This window comes from Seriola lalandi, unplaced genomic scaffold (genome assembly GCF_002814215.2).
Source record: "Seriola lalandi dorsalis isolate HSWRI2012SDOR001 ecotype SW California unplaced genomic scaffold, Sedor1 jcf7180002054563, whole genome shotgun sequence".
Classification (NCBI taxonomy): domain Eukaryota; kingdom Metazoa; phylum Chordata; class Actinopteri; order Carangiformes; family Carangidae; genus Seriola; species Seriola lalandi.
The window spans coordinates 1,029,482-1,049,794 of NW_019525116.1; the positions used below are offsets into that span (position 1 = coordinate 1,029,482).

General features: G+C 39.0%; 1 protein-coding gene across 2 annotated transcripts in view; it reads left to right on the forward strand.

Moving 5' to 3' along the window:
* LOC111662454 (neurabin-2-like) overlaps positions 1–18,657 on the forward strand; it is a 30,147-nt gene extending 11,490 nt beyond the window's left edge. For both annotated transcript variants that reach the window (XM_023416314.2, XM_087176646.1), the window contains 10 exons: positions 4,977–5,109; positions 6,305–6,425; positions 6,954–7,058; positions 7,440–7,575; positions 9,555–9,698; positions 9,838–9,891; positions 10,089–10,220; positions 11,407–11,504; positions 11,593–11,689; positions 12,492–18,657. In XM_023416314.2, the coding sequence (XP_023272082.1) occupies positions 4,977–5,109; positions 6,305–6,425; positions 6,954–7,058; positions 7,440–7,575; positions 9,555–9,698; positions 9,838–9,891; positions 10,089–10,220; positions 11,407–11,504; positions 11,593–11,689; positions 12,492–12,545 (1,074 nt within the window). In that variant the 3' untranslated portion in view covers positions 12,546–18,657. The remainder of the gene's footprint in view (positions 1–4,976; positions 5,110–6,304; positions 6,426–6,953; positions 7,059–7,439; positions 7,576–9,554; positions 9,699–9,837; positions 9,892–10,088; positions 10,221–11,406; positions 11,505–11,592; positions 11,690–12,491) is intronic.
* Positions 18,658–20,313: the final 1,656 nt, after the last annotated feature.

Sequence of the window (20,313 nt, forward strand, 5' to 3'; positions counted from 1 at the left end):
TACCGCTGCATCAAAGTTGTATAAAGCCTTTTTGTAGGATTACATGGCAAATTCAACTAAATTTTTTCAACTAGTTCAAATTAGTCATCAAATTCTCTCTTCATCTGAAGACCTGTTACCTGGCCTCCTACTACAGTGCCATCAGTGCCCGAACATGAGATAGAGGTGGGATTGGCTTGAAATGTACATCCTAGAGAGGGTTTCTTCTGCCAGCGTCTCCCTCAGCTCCACCAAATTATAACCCAGGAGAATGCCAACGCCCGAAGACTTGTCACCACCAGATATGACTCAGTCTGAATTTTTCTCGTCGTCCATCTGTCAGAACTTAATTTTATCTTCTTTGCTGACGCCTGCTTCATACTGTGTTCCAGCTTTATGACATGCACATCTGCACGGCTAGAAACATTTTTCAAATACTTACCAAAGCACATCAGAGGGCCTGTGTTGCATAAACTGTGCAATAGTGGTTTTTTCGGTCCATTTCGACAATCTGGCAAAGATGACTGAAACAGCGTATCCCATGAGCCTTGAGCCCTGCCCGTTAGCATGAATAACGGTGAATCCCTGACAGCTCCTGTGTCTCAGGAGCTCCCTGGATCAGCACGTTGGCCAGAAATCCAGAGATCGTGTCACCAAAACTGACGTGGTTAATACCAGGTGGGATGTACATTTCACACCGATCCCACCTTTACGTGTTGAGAGATTTGTTGGAAAAGAAAGTCAGATCACATTACCTCGACTTCGCTCAGTTGAATTTACAAAAATGAAAATCTTGTTACATTGCAGAGAAGTGACAAAATCTATTGGAGACATACAGTATGTGGTACACAGTTACAGATTACAAGGCCACTGTGACTGAACCCCATCCATCTAAGCTGCACAACGAATAATTATCTTAATTTCTTGATTAATTGATTATTAGCTTAGTCTATAAAACATTATAAAATAGTGAAAGGGACAATGGGTGATACAATCATGTAGCTTGTTTTGTGTTGTTGTTGGGTTTTTTTTCTACTGAAGTTAGCATGCTAACGCGCTATCCCCGGCCGGTCTCGTCACTTTCTGATAGAGATTCACTGTAGCCTCCAATCTGCCCTGAAGTGTAGCGCTGCTCAGAGGGAGTATTATAACCTCTAGTCTTGTAAACACAACGATGACCGAAGCTCTTGTCAAGCGACAATCACCTCCACCTGCTCCCGGCAACAAATTACGTTTGACGGCAGAGAAAACGAACAAATAACCCCTTTAGACAATTGATCAAAATAGTTAATAAGTAAGTTGTTTTCTGTTGTAGTAACACTTTGTATTTTGTTTCTTTAATTCATACAAAAACCAAAGTGAAAAACCACAACTTGCAGTTTGACAGGGTTTTAAGAGCCAGGCTACTTCTTGGTAGCCAGCCAGTAAAGTGGGATCTCTGTTTAAAATGGGTTAATGCTCCTCTAATGTAAAGCTGTGTTTCGTGCCCGTAAAACCTGAGGGACAATACTATCTGGTAGCCGCCTTGCCGTTGAATGCAGTTACCTGTCTGACATCCACCTGACCGTAGTGACTCAGGCTAATTCACTGCTCAGCCTACATGGATTAGCCTGCTTCTGTTTTTAGCTGCAGTGTTTATTTCATTTTTTTTTTTTTTGTTTGTTTCTTTATCGTTGCTTATGTGGTAACTGTTGTTTTTTTGTTATTGTGGCATAACCCGTCAGTTTAGATTTAAATTATAGCATCACATAGACACATGACACTTGGTGCTAAAATGTGTTCAGTCATTACAGCAGCTGCAGGCCACACTGACAGTCTGTGAGCCCTCCTGCCCAGATGTCCTGATTACTGTCTAACAGACAGACACTTTTCACTCTCACCATCCAGCTGTTGATGTGATGACCTGAATTTTCTTTAGAGTGTTTGATTGGTTGTAATTTAATGTGGCCTTGAGTCAAGACACAACTCGCAGCAACAAACAAAGAACCACGAGAGCAGAGAGGCAGCACAGCCTTGTTGTTGGAGGTTCACCCTGCCTCCTGCTGGAGCTCTCTGTGGCTTGGCTTTGGCCCAGTGGAGCAGTGGCTCGTGTTTGATGGGCCAGATTATGCAGAGGCTGTCATTCAAGAGGCAGCGTTGTAAGAAAAAAAAAGAAAAAAGAAAAAGTTCTTCTACCTTGTATTTGATCCAGTCCACCCAAACATCTTAAAGTCAGGATGCAGAAGGCTGTGTTTATATATAACCGTTCACGACAAGTCATTAATGCCCCTTTCTGGCATATTTGAATCAATAAACAGTCTATTTATGATGTTAAGTGCCTGTGGGGATAAATAAAGTTCAATCTGAACACTGACTTCACTGTTCAAGTGTAGTATTGATTAGTTGTTGTTTTTGTTTGTTTTGTTTCTTTGAATGAATTAATTGACAAACATTTTACTGTATAATCAATTCATCGTTGAAGACATTTCTCAATCAAAAATGTGAACGTCTTTATTATTATTATTATTATTAGCATTTAGTTCATGTTCATCAAACGTTGTCCATCTCAGGCTCTGCAATGGGAGCTAAGCTAATTTGTTCCAGAGCATCACATGAGCAGAGCCAAGCTAACATGTATTTTATTGTAGCAATAAAAGCATAAAACCTTGATGTCAGTCTTGTGACTGAAGTGACGAGCTGCTGCTTTCCTCAGTTTTATTTCTCTGTAAACTGAATGCCTTTTACGTTCACTTGATTTAAAGATGTTACCTTAGGCCCTGGTGTTCATTGGTTGTCCTTATTGTTAGCCAGTGTTGATAGCAATGTTTCTAATGAAACTAAATATCTATTATTATCTGATCTGTTCTATAGACTTGTGTCAGGAAAAAGGCACTCACACACTGACCTGATGCTCCCAAGTGTTTTTGACATTTGACCTCTTTTATAATGTCCATATCTTGTTTTTCCACCAATTCAGTTCCAGTTCAGCTGTGTCGTTGATGAGGGCTGATTGTTTAGTGCATTTCACTGCACATAGGTTTGTTCATTTTGAACTTTTTGAACTATTGTCAATTTCACAGTTCAGTAATGGTGAAGTTTATAACCTACTGTCAAATCAAAGTGTTGCAGCAACAAAATAAAGTCCAGATGCATGATATAGACTAGTTATCTGAAAAAGAAAATGGTATAAACACCATAAATATTATATAATGATGATATTTATTGAACAACAGGCACAGAACAAACAACAATAATGGACATGATTCTAGTGTGAATGATGTTTTGATTGCACTTGGTATAAAGGACTTTATGTAAATGTTTTTGGTTGCTGTTGCGGCTCTACAGCGTGTTCCCGAGGGCAGTTCTGTGAATTCTTTTAAAGAATGGATACAAAGGATAACACGCAAGTTTTCTGTTTCATCTGCAGTCTCTATACACACTCCAGCTGTTTCTGCTCTCTCCCAATAATTTCACAGGCCGAGTTTGTAAACCGGGTCAGTTTGTTTCAGTTCTTAGACCCCCAGATGCCCCCATACCATGTACACATTTTAAAAGTCAAAACACTTGCAAACTGTCACAAATAAGCGATGAAATGCTTTTTGTAATATTATTGTGTCCATTTATCAACATTTACAGCAGCAGAAGTTGTTGTGACACAGCTCATGGAGGTTAGTTATGCTGCTATAACCTGACAAACTGACACTTAATCGTCATAAATGTGTCTAATCTGAACACACAGCCATGTTAAACATATTTTTATATTCAATTTGATTTGATTGCATTATTTCGTATGTACATTGCAAAGGAATAACTCCAGAACTTACCTGAGAATCATCATGTTTTCTTCAGTGTCAAAGTCACAGGAACTACTAACAGGTAATTGGGAATATTTTTATTGTTGCCCACCAGGCAAAATGTGAACAGATGTTGGTAAAATAAACCGGTCTTAGACTGAGATTGAGAGATTGTGTGTTCCTGATGTCTGCTGGGAACGCTCTGAAGCTTCATGCACACGCACAGGCACAGCTTTAAAGTTACTCAACAGGAAGGAACTATGACAACAGGAAGGAGTTTAACAATCACACCCTCAGACCCTGTTTGTCAGAGTGTGTGTGTGTGTGTGTGTGTGTGTGTGTGTGTGTGTGTGTGTGTGTGTGTGTGTTTGTGTGTGTACACGCCTGTCTTCTACATTCAGGGGTATGTTAATCCTGTAACAAGCACCTCCTACACATAGAAGCCTTTGGCTCTGTCTCTCTATGTATATCACACACACACACACACACACACACACACATTAGCATATCTGCCAGACAGGGACAGGGAGAGAGAGCAAATCAGTGCCCCTGCCAAACCCATGCTGGGCAAGCCTGTGGTTGCTGTGGAAACCAAGCCACGTGATCACAGAGATGGTCAGCAGGGAGACAGATTCTCCTGACCTTTTTTGGAGGAGATTTGGGGGCGGGGGGGATAAAGAGCGGGAGAAGAGTTGGGAGGAGGGAAAAGCTGAAATATATACCTGTATTTTGTGATTATATCCCATAAGAGGGAAAATGTTGCAGATCTCTATCATGTAGGTTATTCTCCTGCGTTCTCTTCCTTCTAATGGAATATAAGTGCAAACTGGTGCAGACCAGCTGCTGGTCCAGTCTTTTAAATGTACAGTTGCCAGAGTGGGATGGAGCCTCTTTCAGCCTCTGAACATCCCTGCGGTCAAATGGAGACATGCTGCCACACTGACAGTGCTGGTATTTGAGCTATTGGAGGTAGTAGAGCTGGTTAATTACAGGTCACTTATTGGCTGACAAGCACATGTGTGCTAATGATATGCAATGAGGAACCACTGTACAACTGTTTATAACATGGGAAGTGTGTTTGACTGTGTCATTGTTAGCTGGAACCTTCTGAATGCCCCTGTTCACTATGTAGAAAATCACTGGTTTGTATAACAGGTCATTAGGAGTTATGCAAAAAATGAGAGACTGAGGCCATCTGACCTTTGATCTTTGCCCCGTGTGTAGGTCTTTACCACCTACTCTAACGAAGACTATGATCGACGTAACGATGATGTCGACCCCATGGCGGCCTCGGCCGAGTACGAGCTGGAGAAGAGAGTCGAGAAGCTGGACCTGTTTCCCGTTGAGCTGGAGAAAGGTACACACACACACACACACATGTGCACACAATAACTGACAGGGTGCTGTTAGCGGACAACTCCATTATCCTTTTATGGGATTAAATTTAGCGCGGATTAGCCTAATTAGCAGCTAGTAATTCTAGAGGCAATGGATTTGAACCAGCAACCATCCATGACGGCTGCTCTCAGAACAGCATAATAACTAATACTCACCAATGTTTAGTAAAATAGAAAATGGACATAATATATTATTGGTTTGACTGCCGCAGCACACTTACTATAAGGGTACAATATGGATAAACCACAAATGAATACATCGGTCTACTGAGCAGTGATCTCTGAATCTATACAATGTATATTTCTGATTACATGTAATAATATGATTCTTAAGAATAAGGATATACAGTCCTGGTCAAAAGTTTTAGAACCTTATTATATTCCCTTATTTTTCCAGTTTTTATTGAAATTTTAGCAGCTCAAGTCGAGTGATTGACGTTAAACAAAGGTAAGTGGTAAACTGCCCAGTGTAAAGAAAAATCATGTAAATCTTTAAGAGATGAAGGAATCAGTGAACGTCCAGCTTTCCCGCAGCAGTGGAAGTTAATAAAGAAAGTTGATGCAAACGATTCCTACGTGTTGATTACTGACAAACCCCTCTGTCTGTACGAAGGCAGCGCCGGAACAAACTGTGTTACTTCACCCTCCGATGCGTTGTTAGGACAGTACTGTGCTGCAGGAAGTAGGACTGTGACAGAGGAAGACAGACTGGTCGGTTAGAGGTTCATCCTCCTGCAAGATAATGAGCCAAAACAGAATAAAAGAACTAGACGGAGGCTTCACATGATGGAGAGCGGCCCAGTCTCCAGACTCCGTGGTGTTTAACTGGACACAAGCTGAAAGCAAAGAAACCTGCAAGTGCAACACATTTGTAGGAACTTTTGACAATTTTGACATTTGATTTCCATTTTAGAAAGAACATCATGAGTGTGTTCAGCTACATGATTCCTTTTTATTTTTATTTTTTATTATTTATTTGCTCTATGTTTTAATTTGAGAAACACTGCGACATTATACTATAATACTATAATTCAAGATACACATCAATACTTTCATTTTCAATATTTATATTGTGTGTCTCTCTCTCTCTCTCTCTGTGTGTGTGTGTGTGTGTGTGTGTGTGTGTGTGTGTGTGTGTGTGTGTTTGTCTCTCAGACAGTGATGGTCTGGGTATCAGTATCATAGGTATGGGTGCAGGAGCTGACATGGGTCTGGAGAAACTGGGGATCTTCGTTAAGACGGTCACCGAGGGTGGAGCTGCGCAGAGAGACGGCAGGTAAGGTCTTCTGCTGTCTAAACACGGTCTGTCTATACATGGTTCACACTGGAGCTCTTTATCAAACTTATCTCATCAATCGTCTTATCAATGACGTGTAGAAATCTGACTGAAAAGAAAAAGCATGGTCGAGAAATAGTTGAACATTTTGGGAAATGACGCTTCTTTGCCGTCTTTATCAAGGTGAGTTGGGAAGACTGACGGAGGTTGAGATAATGTTTAGCCAAGCTTAGCATTAACTGAGTGGCTGGAGGTGAGACTCCCGAGGAACCAGTACGACCTACGAGACAATGATCATGTGACAGACGAACCAACTGAAGGCATTGGTAGTTTTTTGTAGCGTTCTTCTTAGTTGGGTTTCAAATACTTTAAAGTTAAACTGGGTGATTGCAAGTGGCAACCTCCAATGTTTGTCTCCATGTGTCGATAATATGAAATAACCATGTATGTTTAATGCAGTGCTCCGTTCATTCCTCTGTTTCCACGCAAGTAAATTCTCCATATGTGTGTGTGTGTGTGTGTTTGAAGGATCCAGGTGAATGATCTGATAGTGGAGGTTGATGGGACCAGCCTCGTCGGCGTCACTCAGAGCTTTGCTGCTTCCGTCCTCCGCAATACCACCGGCACTGTCAGGTCTGTCACACGACACACACACACACACACACACACACACTACTCTCTCTCTTTCCTTAATAGATCATTGGATTTGCTAAATCTACAAAAAGAAATGTATTTATTTGCAGATTTGTGATATAAGCTGCATATTTTTCAGGTTTTTCTTTGGTATGTGCTGAAATGTTCAGGTTTGTGTTGTGTGCATGTTTTTTGTGCTCTGGTTTGCAGTTTGATGGTTTTAATGTTTGTGATTTAAGGGTGTGAAATGTTTTCAGGTTTACAGTTGCTCTGTGTTTGAACTTCTCACATTCATAACTGTGTGTTTTGAGTTCTTTAACTTGATTGACGGAATTTGAATATTTTCAGGTTTATTACTGGTGCGTGTTGAATGTTTTCCAGGTTTGTGATTGGCCGAGAGAAGCCGGGGGAGCAGAGCGAAGTGGCTCAGCTGATCCAGCAGACTCTGGAACAGGAGAGATGGCAGAGAGAGATGATGGAGCAGAGATACAAACAGTACATGGACGATGATGAAGAGGTACATGCTACGTCTAACACACACACACACACACACACACACACACACACACACACACACAGTGTCACACAAACATACACAAGACTGAATAAAACAAGACCTAAAAAAATCCTAAGGTTCTCAGACGTGTGTTTATGGAGCAGCTTTTTTCAAGCCACATTTATTAACTCAGAACATCTTCAGCTGATGTTGCTGTGTCAGCTTGAGTCTTCATTCGGTGCGGGAAATCGAGAGAGGGAGGATTGAGAGAGAGAGAGACTAGAGAAAGATACATTGTGTTGTGTTGTGTCTCTTTCTGTGTGTGTATGACAAAATGTCGTCTGTATGCCACCACGTGGCCTGTAGTTTCCAACTCAGCCCAACTTCTCCATCTTGTGGCCAGAGAGGGTAACACACAGTCAGACACTACAACAGTTACCACATAATGCTGGAGTGTTTCAGAACCATGAAAAGGATATTACAGTTAACCACTGAAATATATTTACTTCTTCTGAATGTAACTGAATGTAAATTCTACTAGACATTAAATAAGGTAGTCCAGTGCAACTGAACAGCTGCTATTCCTTATGACCAGTCCAGCACCATAGCATTGAAGACAGTCACATTTACTACCCATAATGGTCTCCTTCAAATCCTGGCTGCAGCCCAGCTCATCATTCATCTAAACAGGGATTACAACCACCAGCCTGTCCTGTTATTTATACAACATAAACACTGTCCAAAGATGAGCCAAAGAGTTCATGATAGAATTTCTTGAACTACTTAAAAATCAACGAACAAAGAATCCGACCAAATCATAAATTAATATATACAAATAAATGATATTACATAAATTAGATGTAGGTTATAACGCATAATAATTCACAGTGCACACTGAATGTAGAATATATACATTTAAAGGAGGGCGGCAGGATTTTACTATTGCTCTTGTACGATGTCGGGGGACTTGTGAGTGAACGATTCAGCAGAGGATACTGATGTAGACGGCATGCAGTCAGGTTCGATGTTGCCTAATTGCAGATGCAGTTAGAAAGCTAGCTCGTCGTTGAATAGAGTAGAATGATATATATAAGTGCGATACTACATTTTCGTTACTGCATTTTTGTCAGCAGTCAAGTTGCTGTCAAGCTGGACAGATATGAGTTAATGTAAAGATCATTTATTTTGTAATGTAGAGGAGAAGAAGAAGACAAATGATTGGCAGACTGTTATCGATTGTGTTGAACCTTTGAGTGGGAGGTGGTTACACTTCAGAAGGTGAAGTCTGAACCACCAGCAAGAGCTTTCTTCTTTCAGTTCATTTGTAATTTAATACCTATGTGGTCTGCTTCAGGCTAGCTGCCATTTATACCATTTTATTTGACATATGCTCCTTCAAATTAAATTATACAGCAGCTTATAAAGAGAGAAAGGACCGGAACTGGGAGTTTGATATTGCTGTTATCCTCAAGTTACATTTTAAGGAATTTGTTTGACGTTTTGGGAAATACTTTCTCGATACCACTCCCAAGCTAACGCTAGCTGCTGGTTTGCTTATCACCAAAACAGGAAATGGTGAAAACAGCTAGCTTAGCTTAGCACAAAGGTGACAAAATCGGCCTACCAACACTTCAAAAGCTCATTAACACTACTGTAAAGCCATGTGTCATTTGTACATTTTGTTTTTTGTACAGAAATGAAACAAAATGTAAGACATGTTAGCTTTTTTGGTGCATGTAGGCCGATTTCTGATTCCTTTTCTCCCTGTTTTGTTAAGAGAAAGATGCTTAGATAAGCTAACTGGCTGCTGCTTCATATTTACATCATGCGTAGGAGAGTGGTATCAATTTTTTTTTTCATCTCTCTCTCAGCAAGAAAGCAAATGCACAATACAAAAAATATTAAAATAAAAACCCTTTGCAATTAAATTTAATAATTGCAAAGTATTGCAATTATTAAATTTTTTTTTTATTTTTATCTATCCACATCTCTTCCTGCAGACGGGTGAATATGCGACAGACGAAGAGGAGGAGATGAGTCCTGTGTTTCCAAACTCCATTGAGGTTTTCGACCTGGCGGAGAACCAGGAAATGTTGTCTCCTGTGGAGCTGGACCCCGAGAAGCTGGCCCACAAATTCAAGGAGGTATTATCTGTGATTTCGATCATTTAGATCCTGAGTGTAATTGTTTTATTCATTTATTTCTCTCGTAGTTTATCTGTTCCCCAGTTTTAGCCTTATCGGTTTTCATCTTTCTTTTTATACTCTCTCTCTGTGGCTGTAGCTCCAGATTAAACATGCAGTAACCCAGGCGGAGATCCAGCTGCTAAAGAGAAAGGTAAGACGACTTAACGTTCAATCCAATCTTAACAAGCAGAAATGAGATGCACTGAAATAACCAGGTGATACTGTACTGCAGTGGAGAATGTACACTAGCATAACATCAGTTCTTTTTCTGGCTGAACGATGATTTAACGTTTGCTCTACCTCCCACATGCCACCTCCTCCCTCCCTCGCTGACCCCCTCGCCTCCAGCTGGCTCACGCAGAGCAGGATAAGTTGCGTTGGCGGATGGAGCGCGCTCAGTTGGAGCAAAACATCCGGGACAGTAAAGAGAGGATGGAGAAACTGGAGGGCTACTGGATGGAGGCACAGTCCCTGTGTAAGGTAATTTATTAGAGAATAAACAATGAAAGCGAAGGAGGTGACTCATGAATCAAAGGTTTGGTTTTTTTCCTGATTATTTACAGCACGACAACAGACATGTTGATAAATCTTAAATCTTCTGTTTTCAGAAGTGCCACACCAGGGCACACTGCCATTATGCACAACCATCCACCGTGTTTACCTCGATTAAATCACCTGAAAATGACACCAAGCTGCTGCAGACTACACACACACACACACACACACACACACACCTCTACACACAGAATGGTCAGTCAGAGCTCAGTATTCTGCATCATACCGGAGACATCGGATTACTGGAGCTCATTAATCCTGTGCGTCACCACCCTTCTTTTTTTTCCATTGGTCCTGTTTATGAAATGCGTATTGGTGCAAACACTGCTGTGATTTGACCTGAGATACAGTAGAAGAAAGACTGAAAGAGCGTTAGATTGATAGAATCCTATAAGAAGCTTCACCAGACATTTTGTTCATCATTTCTATTGCCATTAATCAACTGTTATAAAAAAAACAACGACATGTTGTGGGTTCAAGTCATGCAGCTGTGCAACATCCAGACCACATAAGACAGAAGCCGATTCTTCAGTTTGTTGAGTCGTCAGCGCTTTGAGACCAGAGGTGTGACTGGCTGACACGTTTAATAATAACCAGACCATTATATCTCTGCTCACCTCATCCTGTCCTTTTGCACCTGGGCTGTATGACCCAAACACTGCACACCTAAGACAACCCGCTCCCCCACAAATTCATAATGTTTGAGAACTGCTGACTCGTATTCTCCCCAGGTGTGACGTCCTGGCGCTGCCTATGGTTAGCTTTAGAAAATATTGTAGCTATAAAGAAAGATAAAAATTTACCGACCTCATAAGATGTTCCATGCCCAAACAAACCATAACTTTCTCCACTTGTGTGTATGAGTTACTGTCCCTATTGTCCATACTGTTCCAACTAATTTCAGTTAATGAGTTGCTTAATACAGACAATATGAGACACATAGTTAGAATCGAATTGATATAGGAAATCAGTGCCAAAGCCCTACTGATGGGTTTATAGTCTCTCAGAAACTAGTTGTTTTCATTTACTGACAGTGTCTGTCTGTATGTGTGTGTGTGTGTGTGTGTGTGTGTGTGTGTGTGTGTGTGTGTTTGTGCGTGTGTGTTTCCAGGCGGTGGATGAACACCTGAAAGAAACCCAGGCTCAGTACCAAACCCTCGAGAGGAAATACAGCAAAGCCAAGAGACTGATCAAAGAATACCAGCAGAAGTAAGGAAGGAGGGACAAAACAAAGGTCTGAGAGGAGTAAATGATACCAAAACTTTAATGTGTTTGTGTTTGTGTGTGTGCACTGTAGGGAGATCGAGTACCTGAAGAAGGAGACAGCACAGCGTCGGGCGCAAGAAGAGAGCGAGGCAACACACAAAGAAGAGACGGACAACCTGCAGGAAAAGGTAAATAAAATACACTTCTAATTTCACCTTGTTTTTCTATTGTGTTTATATTTGCATTTTCTCACACGGAGCTTGAAGCACAACGCTTATCCAAACGGGTTCCCCTGGTTTGTAAGAGTTTGTTTACCCAAGTTACAAAGAAGACAATTTTATCCGTCAGAAGTTTGTGTTCAGTCGTTGTGGGTGATGTTCTCTCTTCAGTGGTCTACTGTTGGTCTTTTAAATATTGCAAATATTTTCTCACATAGCAAATCCAGTGCTGATCCACAGCCGCGTTGAAAACAGTTCCCATGAAAAACATGAATAACTCAGTCATGACTGTCCGTTCCTACCAGTCCTACCAGGGGACTGAGAGCATCAACTGTGTGTGAATCATCGTTTTAATGAGTCTGAGGGAAAGTACAGCCTGGAGCTCCACAGTGTGATGTGGCTGCGATGAGCAACATTATGTGATAAAGGTTGTCCAGGTTCAAATTTCTAGTGATGTCTCCAGACAGAATAGAACTGTTACTTTTAAAGAAGTGAGAAACTTTTAAAAATAATTTCTGAAATGTAAAAAAAAATCAACATGAAAAGACCACACTTTTATTTTACTTATAGCACTGTTTAATTACAGATTATTGTATGTATTATTGTGATGACAAAAACTCAATGCCCAGCTATAACGTATTCTTTCTGATCCTAAACGTGTCCTGACACCCCCAAAATGCACTGAGCCCTTAATCGCGAAACAAGTCACTTTTAAAGATTGATATAGTTCATATGTGTTTAGTTATCATCCACTATGTTGTTGTTTCCACAGATTACAGACTTGGAGACCAAAGTGGATGCCCTGAAGACTCCCAAACCCTCCTAGACTGCTGCTACTTCCTACCTCCTTTCTGTGACTCAAAGAGGAGGAGCTCTGCCTTCATTCTGACCGGGGCTGTATTTTATTCCAATCAACCATTTACTGCACAGACAGGGAACGGCGGGGGAAAACTAAAAGAATATCAAGGATGACAACTGTAAGAGAGAGAGGACGAGGAGGGTGACATACAAAGAGGAAAAGCAATCCCTCATCTACCATTTGCCAGCAGCCTAGAGCTCCGTCAGTCAATAACCAATCCCAGAATGCACCTTCTGTAATACCCAGAATCCTCCTTGTGTGTCTTCCTGGCAACCGGCTTGGCAATCAACACGGAAACCACATTCAACAACTCGTACATCATTTATGGATGATCTGTTTTCACTTCTCCTCTCCTCATTAACTGTATTGTACCAGGACTCTGCGATTGATTCAGATTTATTTTAAAAAAAGCGCTTTTAATAAACAGGCTTGTCACAAAGTGCTTTATAGAGTGACAGAGGGGACAAATGCAGAATAAATGGGAACAAAACAAGAAAGGACGAAGGTCATTTTGTTGTCGTACTTCTTTTGAACTGCGTGGTCGTTGAACCATCTCTTAAAATTTTTTTGGGACTGGACTGGATTCTTACGAAGAGGACAAACATGTTTTTCTGTTACATGGCGTTGGGTCATTTCGAAATCAAGAACTAAGTGTCCACCTCATTTTTAAAGACACAACTCTTATTCTGAAGTGGAACCTCTGTAGTGATGACACACCATGACAAAAACTAACTTTGAAAAGGAAATAGCCACCACACTATGAAAACTATGAAACAAAATGGCCGACAAATTTCTGATGAGTGGCAAAAACTGGTAAATAACAGAAGAACGCCCCGCCCCCATCCTTTGTTTTATCTTTTCCAGTCTAATTCTCTGCGAGTGATGGAAGGAATCAGGCAGAAGCGTGCATTTCAGGTCTGAACTGGTGGCATACTGTTTGTATATATTCTATACATGTATTTAAAAGTGTTTAAATGGCTTAAGCAATTAAGTGGGTCTGATAGCGGTGAGTAAAGCGGTGCAGTGAGGGAGTGGTAACGTCTTGCTGTGGAAGGTTGAGTGGTTCAGTAGCCCAGTTTCAGTCTGTTTCATCTCTTCTCTCTCAACATCAGTGGCAGACAGGGTGTGAATAGTCTAATATGTGCTTATAGAGCTTCTAATGGTGTATATTTGTTGGTGTTTACTACAGTATCTGTGGGTTTACATGCATTCCAACATCCTGTTATTCGGGATAGTCATGTACTATATTCTTGAGTTGGTGCAGGGAAACGTTGCGTTCTGTTTTCAGAAATTTGCTCTTATCCAGATCACAAAAAAAATGAATATGCTCACTTGAATATACCAGTGTTATGAGGCTATTTCGTGTGCAGCTTCCACTATGCATCTGCTGCATAGTTTCCTGCACTCGGGCTGCAGGGTAAAGTGAGAATAGTCACTAACGTCCTATATTGAGAAACATCTGATATGTACATCAGGATCTCCTGACGTGAATGTTTTAGTGTCCGCTGTTCAAACATTTCTTTGAGGCAGAACTTCAGAAATAATCTCAATGTTTGAGTTAAATTTAAGTGGGTGGAGCCATAGAGACAAAAATTCCCAACCAATGATAGATCTTTGTGCCAGATATTGATATTGGAGAGTTCTGATCACAATGTATTGGACAGTATTCTCATTTTTACATAAATACAGTTAAGGAGCCTTTACTAACAGCTGATGCCGTTGATTATCACTGTATTTGATATGTTGTTTTACCTTGAAAAGTAGCATCAATAGAATAACTGTTAGAAGTTTTTCAGTAGTTGTAGGTGATGTTTTCTCTTCGGTGGTTCCATCCCTGGTCCCCTCTTGGTCTTTAAATATTGCAAATATTTTTACACATAGCAAATCCATAGCTGATTCACAGATGTCTTGAAAACAGTTCCAGTTAATCATATGAAATATTGTAGGTAAAATTCACTCATGATTGTCTGTTCCTACCAGACTTCTCCAGGAACACAAGGTAAACTCAGAGCAACAGCTGCATGAGTCATCCTCTTAATGAGTCTGACAAAAGTACGGCCTGGAGCTCCACAAAAGGAGATTTGGTTATGAAAGAACTGTGATCAAGATATGTCCTGACACATTTTACAGTTGAAAAATAAATTTGTCAGCGCTCTGCAAAGTATTTAATGAGAATACTGTTTCTGCGTGACCTCAGACTTATTACTTCCTGTTACTTATCAGCTAATATCAACTAATAATATTGCCCATGGCCATAATGATTACATTTCTCTGTAAGCAACTCAACTCTATACCAAACTATGAAGTTTTAACCACAACTGGATACTTAGTATACGTGTTAAAGCCTCGCCAATAAATTGCCAGGCTGATAAATGGGAGCAAAAAAGCAAAAAGCCCTAACCCCTAACCCTTCAATTATGTATTCAGAAGGAGTCAAATGTCAAAACTAGTGAAATATTCAAATTATTATGGCCTTTCATTGGCCAATTTATCAGTCAGACTGTAAGAGCTCTACTAAGTAATCTAGGTCATCTAGCCTAGACTGAACAAACTTGCTTGTAGTGATACATGCTAATTTAGCCTACAGGCTTCCCAAAAGTGTAATATACAATTGTCATGAATGAAAGTTTTTTTTTAATTGATATTTCAGTCAGTATTTGACTTTTCTAGTTAGCTAGCGGAGCCTTTCTATGCTAACGTATCAGGATAGTTTTGCCTCTGAGAAATGTTTGTCTAACAACTTTCACATGGATTTGAGCTACAGTGTTATTCAGAAAACAGTGTGCATGTAAACACACTCTGCACATCTTACATTAGGAGGAGAGTAAAATGTCCCAGTGCCAGTATTATGACTTTAGAAAATGGAATTAAGTTAGTGATACATATATGCCTGACGTAGTCCAAATATAGGTTGAATACAAACATGTTGATGTGGTCATGAAAGGTCATCTAAACACTTCTTTTTTTATCCCAAATAAATATTTTTATTGGATCAGATAAATTCAATAAGTTGCAAGAAGTTTTGAAACACACAGCACAAAGAAAGTTTTTGAAAATGCTTGCACCTAAAATTTGCCACTTAGATTGTCACTTTTGAAACGGTAATTAATCACAATTTATTTCATTCTCTATATAGAGGATGGACATATTGACTGTTAGGGATTGAACTGTGACTCTGTGGTAACAAAACAGTCTGTATGTTTAGACAGTTATACATCTAATTATTCTGATTTGACTCTACCCAGTAGTTGATGATGGCTGTTTGATGTTCCATATATGGTATATATATATATATGGTTCATATTGGTATATGGATGATGGTGAAATGGTGCTTAGTAAGGCGGTGTGCAACACAAGTAATTTATACAAAGTTTTGAATGGCCCGATTGTGTGTTTTGCTGCTCTAGTGTTGTCATTCACCACCATGATTATTGTGAGTTCATGAATGTGTTAATCAAGGCAATACAGCTTGCTGGCAAGCTCCCATTAGGTTGCATCCATTGAAAATGCTGAATTAGAAACAATAAATTAGGCTACTAATTCTAACTGAATACAAACATTTTTGGTTGAGAGTTTTACCCCTGTTGTAAGATACAGAGAAGTTAAGGACATAAAAAATTAACTTTAGGTCTGTGTGGAGAGCAGAGATCAAATTTCGCAAAAACAAAATCATGTTGTGCAGTGCATGTTATTTTTAGCCATGCTAGTGTCTATTTGTCGGTCGGTCCACTGCTTTGGTCCAGACTGAAGTATCTCAATAACTGTTGGATGGATTACCATGAAATTTTGTAGGAACATTCATTGTGGCCAGAGGATGAAGCATAATAACTTTGGTGATCCTCTGACTTTTCATCTAGTGCCACCATCAGATCAAGAAAAAATATTGATTTGTCCAATATGAGCATTGTAGTAGACCTCTATTTGTATTAACATGGTAAAGTTGAATCCTGCCAACCTGTCATCAGCATGTTAGCATCATCACTGTGAGCGTAATCGCATGCTAACATTAGTATTTAGCTAAATACACTACTGTGTCCAAGTACAGAACAGAGCCACTAGCATGGCTGTAAACTAGTTCTGTTAAAACTATTTAAAAAAAAAAAAAAAAAAGTTTGTTTTAATATCTTGCAAACACAAAATAACTTTAACAAATCACAAATATATATGTGGATAAAGCAATTCTGCTTGTAATTAAATTTGAAATCAATGTTGCATTACCACACTTACAAACTGTTAGCTAGAATCATTGTTTGTTGTCCCTTTACATGTTGAGGTATTTGCTCTCCATGCTTGTTTTGCGTTGACAAATCTGTCCTTACCCGCAGCAGACTTCACCCCAACTCTAATGGCAAGTTTCCCTCAAATTGTTTGAGCCCAAGTGTCTGAATCGATACCTGTGACCTACAGGAAGTAGTTTGTATAAGATGTGTCGGGGAATTATTTAGTCACAAACAGGAATATGAGAAATTTGAACCAAATGGATATATCATTCTTCTGTTGTGCTGCATTCCTTTCGCCTGTCATTATGTAATTATGTTTGAACAGGACGAAGAAGAGCAACTCCAGACTCACAGTATAAGGGTCATGTTTTCATGCAATATTGAATCAGACATAACAACATTTTTTTCTTTTAAAAAACCACCAAGTATTTGTTTAGAACTTGCAGTATGTTTACATCATCCTGTTAGAGAGAGAGCATTTTTAAAGGAATCAAAATCAGCCATAGGCGACTCACTTGAGTATTTTTATTATTTTTATTACAGTTTTATCTCTATGTCAAACCGACGCGAGCTGTATAATTGCTGATTCATCACCAAATCAAGTCCTGGTCACTTTGGGTTTAATATCTAAACACAGTTAGTGATCACTTTGCCTTGTTATGATGACTTTTTCTCGTTAGTTAAACATGCTGCTTTTGCCTTTACAAAGCCTTCAAATGTGTGTGTGCTAGCTGTAGCTGACTGTCACAGTTGTTGCCCATCATGTCTGCCCATCGCTCATACCTGCATTAAAGACAAAAAACAAAATAAGGGTTACCAGTGTTTAAAGAGTGTTCACCAGTGATTACAGACAAACTGCCATGACTGACGGATTGTAGCACTACAGCATTTACCTATTGTTACAGATTGTAGACAGATTGATGCCTTTCACCATGACATTTCTCATTACTTCTTATGTTTTAATTATTTATTAAATTCAGTTCTTTCCCCTGTTTTGCATTCTGGGAACTGTCTTACAAAACCCATTGCCCCACTGGTGGCCTCTGAGCAGCTCTGTAGGAGCAGGTGATGGGGTTTAGTGCCTTGCTTCAGGGTTAAAGGTTCATGATTGTTGAGAGTAGCCTGTCCAAGTGTACAGACGTGTGTTCCACCACCAGCACCCTATTATCACAGCTTCCTTATTCCCCTTGTGTTGATGAGCCTCCTGGTCAGAATTGCATTAAGGTGTTTGGACCCCGTTATACCTACTGAAAAGTCTAGTTTCTTTTGACTTTGTTGATGCAATGACTGGCTTTTTGATGCTCAGGGTGGAAAACTAGAAAACTCTGTCCTGTAACCACTGGTGACCAGTCTTTAAACACTTCACAGCCAGAGCCAATAGGATTAGTAGAACAGATGCCTGTAGACTTGTGCTCATGTAATGTTTAAGAATCTGGAAAAACTGGTGAAAATGTTCAGTTACAGAAAATATGGTATTTAAGACGATTTTTTAAAACTAATTTTTTGTTGGAATTTTCCGTTTGCATCGTTTTATTATGATTCAACACGCAAACTCCATGGCATTTTAGCACTTTTTTATAATATTAACCCATGGCTTGACTTCTTCTCATAGATTGATTAAATCAGAATTAGGTGTCATGTGGTATGCTAAATGAGTGATCATGGACTGAGCGGTGCCAAACACTGTGAGCAGGACAATCTGACAGTGTGTAAGCTGAGCGACCTTTGAGAGTGTCTCAGGTCTGAAACAGATTTCCTTCTCTGCCTGGTTCTGTTCTACAGTTGATGCCACCATGTTTGTCTGAACCAATACCTGTCTGTCAGCATTAATAAATAAATATATGTTGAACAAGACACAAGAGAGGAAACTTTATTTTCATGTTCATTGACTTTGTGTGTGTTCCTTCACAAATGTTTATGTACCTGTATTCTTACTATCTTCTCTGTAACTATAATGTCCAGAGTACTGGAGTAGTAGAGTAGGTACAGTTCAGTGATCCCACTCTACTGCCTTCAAGGAGGACGTCTGTATCCAGCTCATTTGCATAAGGGGCAAAAAAACTTAAAAAAAAACGTCACAATATAGTAGGGCATGAAAAGTCTTAAAGACATCATAGTATACTAAGGTATACAAATCACATTGTATCGTAAGGCATAAGCAATAAAAAAAACGTCATGGGATCGTAGGCCATAAAAAGTAATCAGAACTTCATAGTATAGTAAGGCATAAAAACATAGTATAGTAGGGTATAAAAAGTAAAAAAACGACATAGTATAGTAAGGCATAAAAACAACATAGTATAGTATGGCATAAAAATGGATAAAAAAAAGTCATACTATAATGAGACATAAAAAGTAAAAAAAACTTCACAGTATATTAGGTAAAAAAAAAATTAAAAAACGACATAGTATAGTTAGGCATAAAAAGTCATAAAAACGACATAGTAGAGGAAGGCATAAAAACGTCATAGTATAGTAAGGCATAAAAAGTCATAAAAACGTCACAGTATAGTAAGGCATAGAAAAGTTTAAAAACTTAATAGTATACTAAGGCCTAAAAAGTCAAAAACGTCATACTATATTAAGGCATAAAATTTCTTTTAAAAGTCATAGTATAGTAAGGCATAAAAAGTCAGAAAAATGACATAGTATAGTAAGGCATAAAAAATTTAAAAAACGACATAGTATAGTTAGGCATAAAAAGTGTTAAAAACGTCATAGTATACTAAGGCATAAAAAGTAAAAAAAAACGTCACAGTATAGTAAGGCATAAAAAATCATAAAAACAACATAGTATAGTTAGGCATAAAAGGTCATAAAAACGACATAGTAGAGGAAGGCATAAAAACGTCATAGTATAGTAAGGCATAAAAATTGTTAAAAATGTCATAGTATATTAAGGCATAAAAAGTCAGAAAAATGACAGTATAGTAAGGCATAAAAAATTAAAAAAACAACATAGGCAAGTTAGGCATAAGAAGTGTTAAAAACGTCATAGTATACTAAGGCATAAAAAGTAAAAAAAACGTCAAAGTATAGTAAGGCATAAAAAATCCAAAAAACGACATAGTATAGTTAGGCATAAAAAGTCATAAAAACGACATAGTAGAGGAAGGCATAAAAACGTCATAGTATAGTAAGGCATAAAAAGTCTTAAAAATGTCACAGTATAGTAAGGCATGAAATTTAAAAAAAAACGTCACAATATAGTAGGGCATGAAAAGTCTTAAAGACATCATAGTAAACTAAGGTATAAAAACAACATTGTATGGTAAGGCATAAGCAATAAAAAAAACGTCATGGGATCGTAGGGCATAAAAAGTAATCAGAACTTCATAGTATAGTAAGGCATAAAAACATCATAGTATAGTAGGGCATAAAAAGTAAAAAAACGACATAGTATAATAAGGCATAAAAACATCATAGTATAGTAAGACATAAAAAGTAAAAAAAATTCACAGTATAGTAGGCAAAAAAAAATTAAAAAACGACATAGTATAGTTAGGCATAAAAAG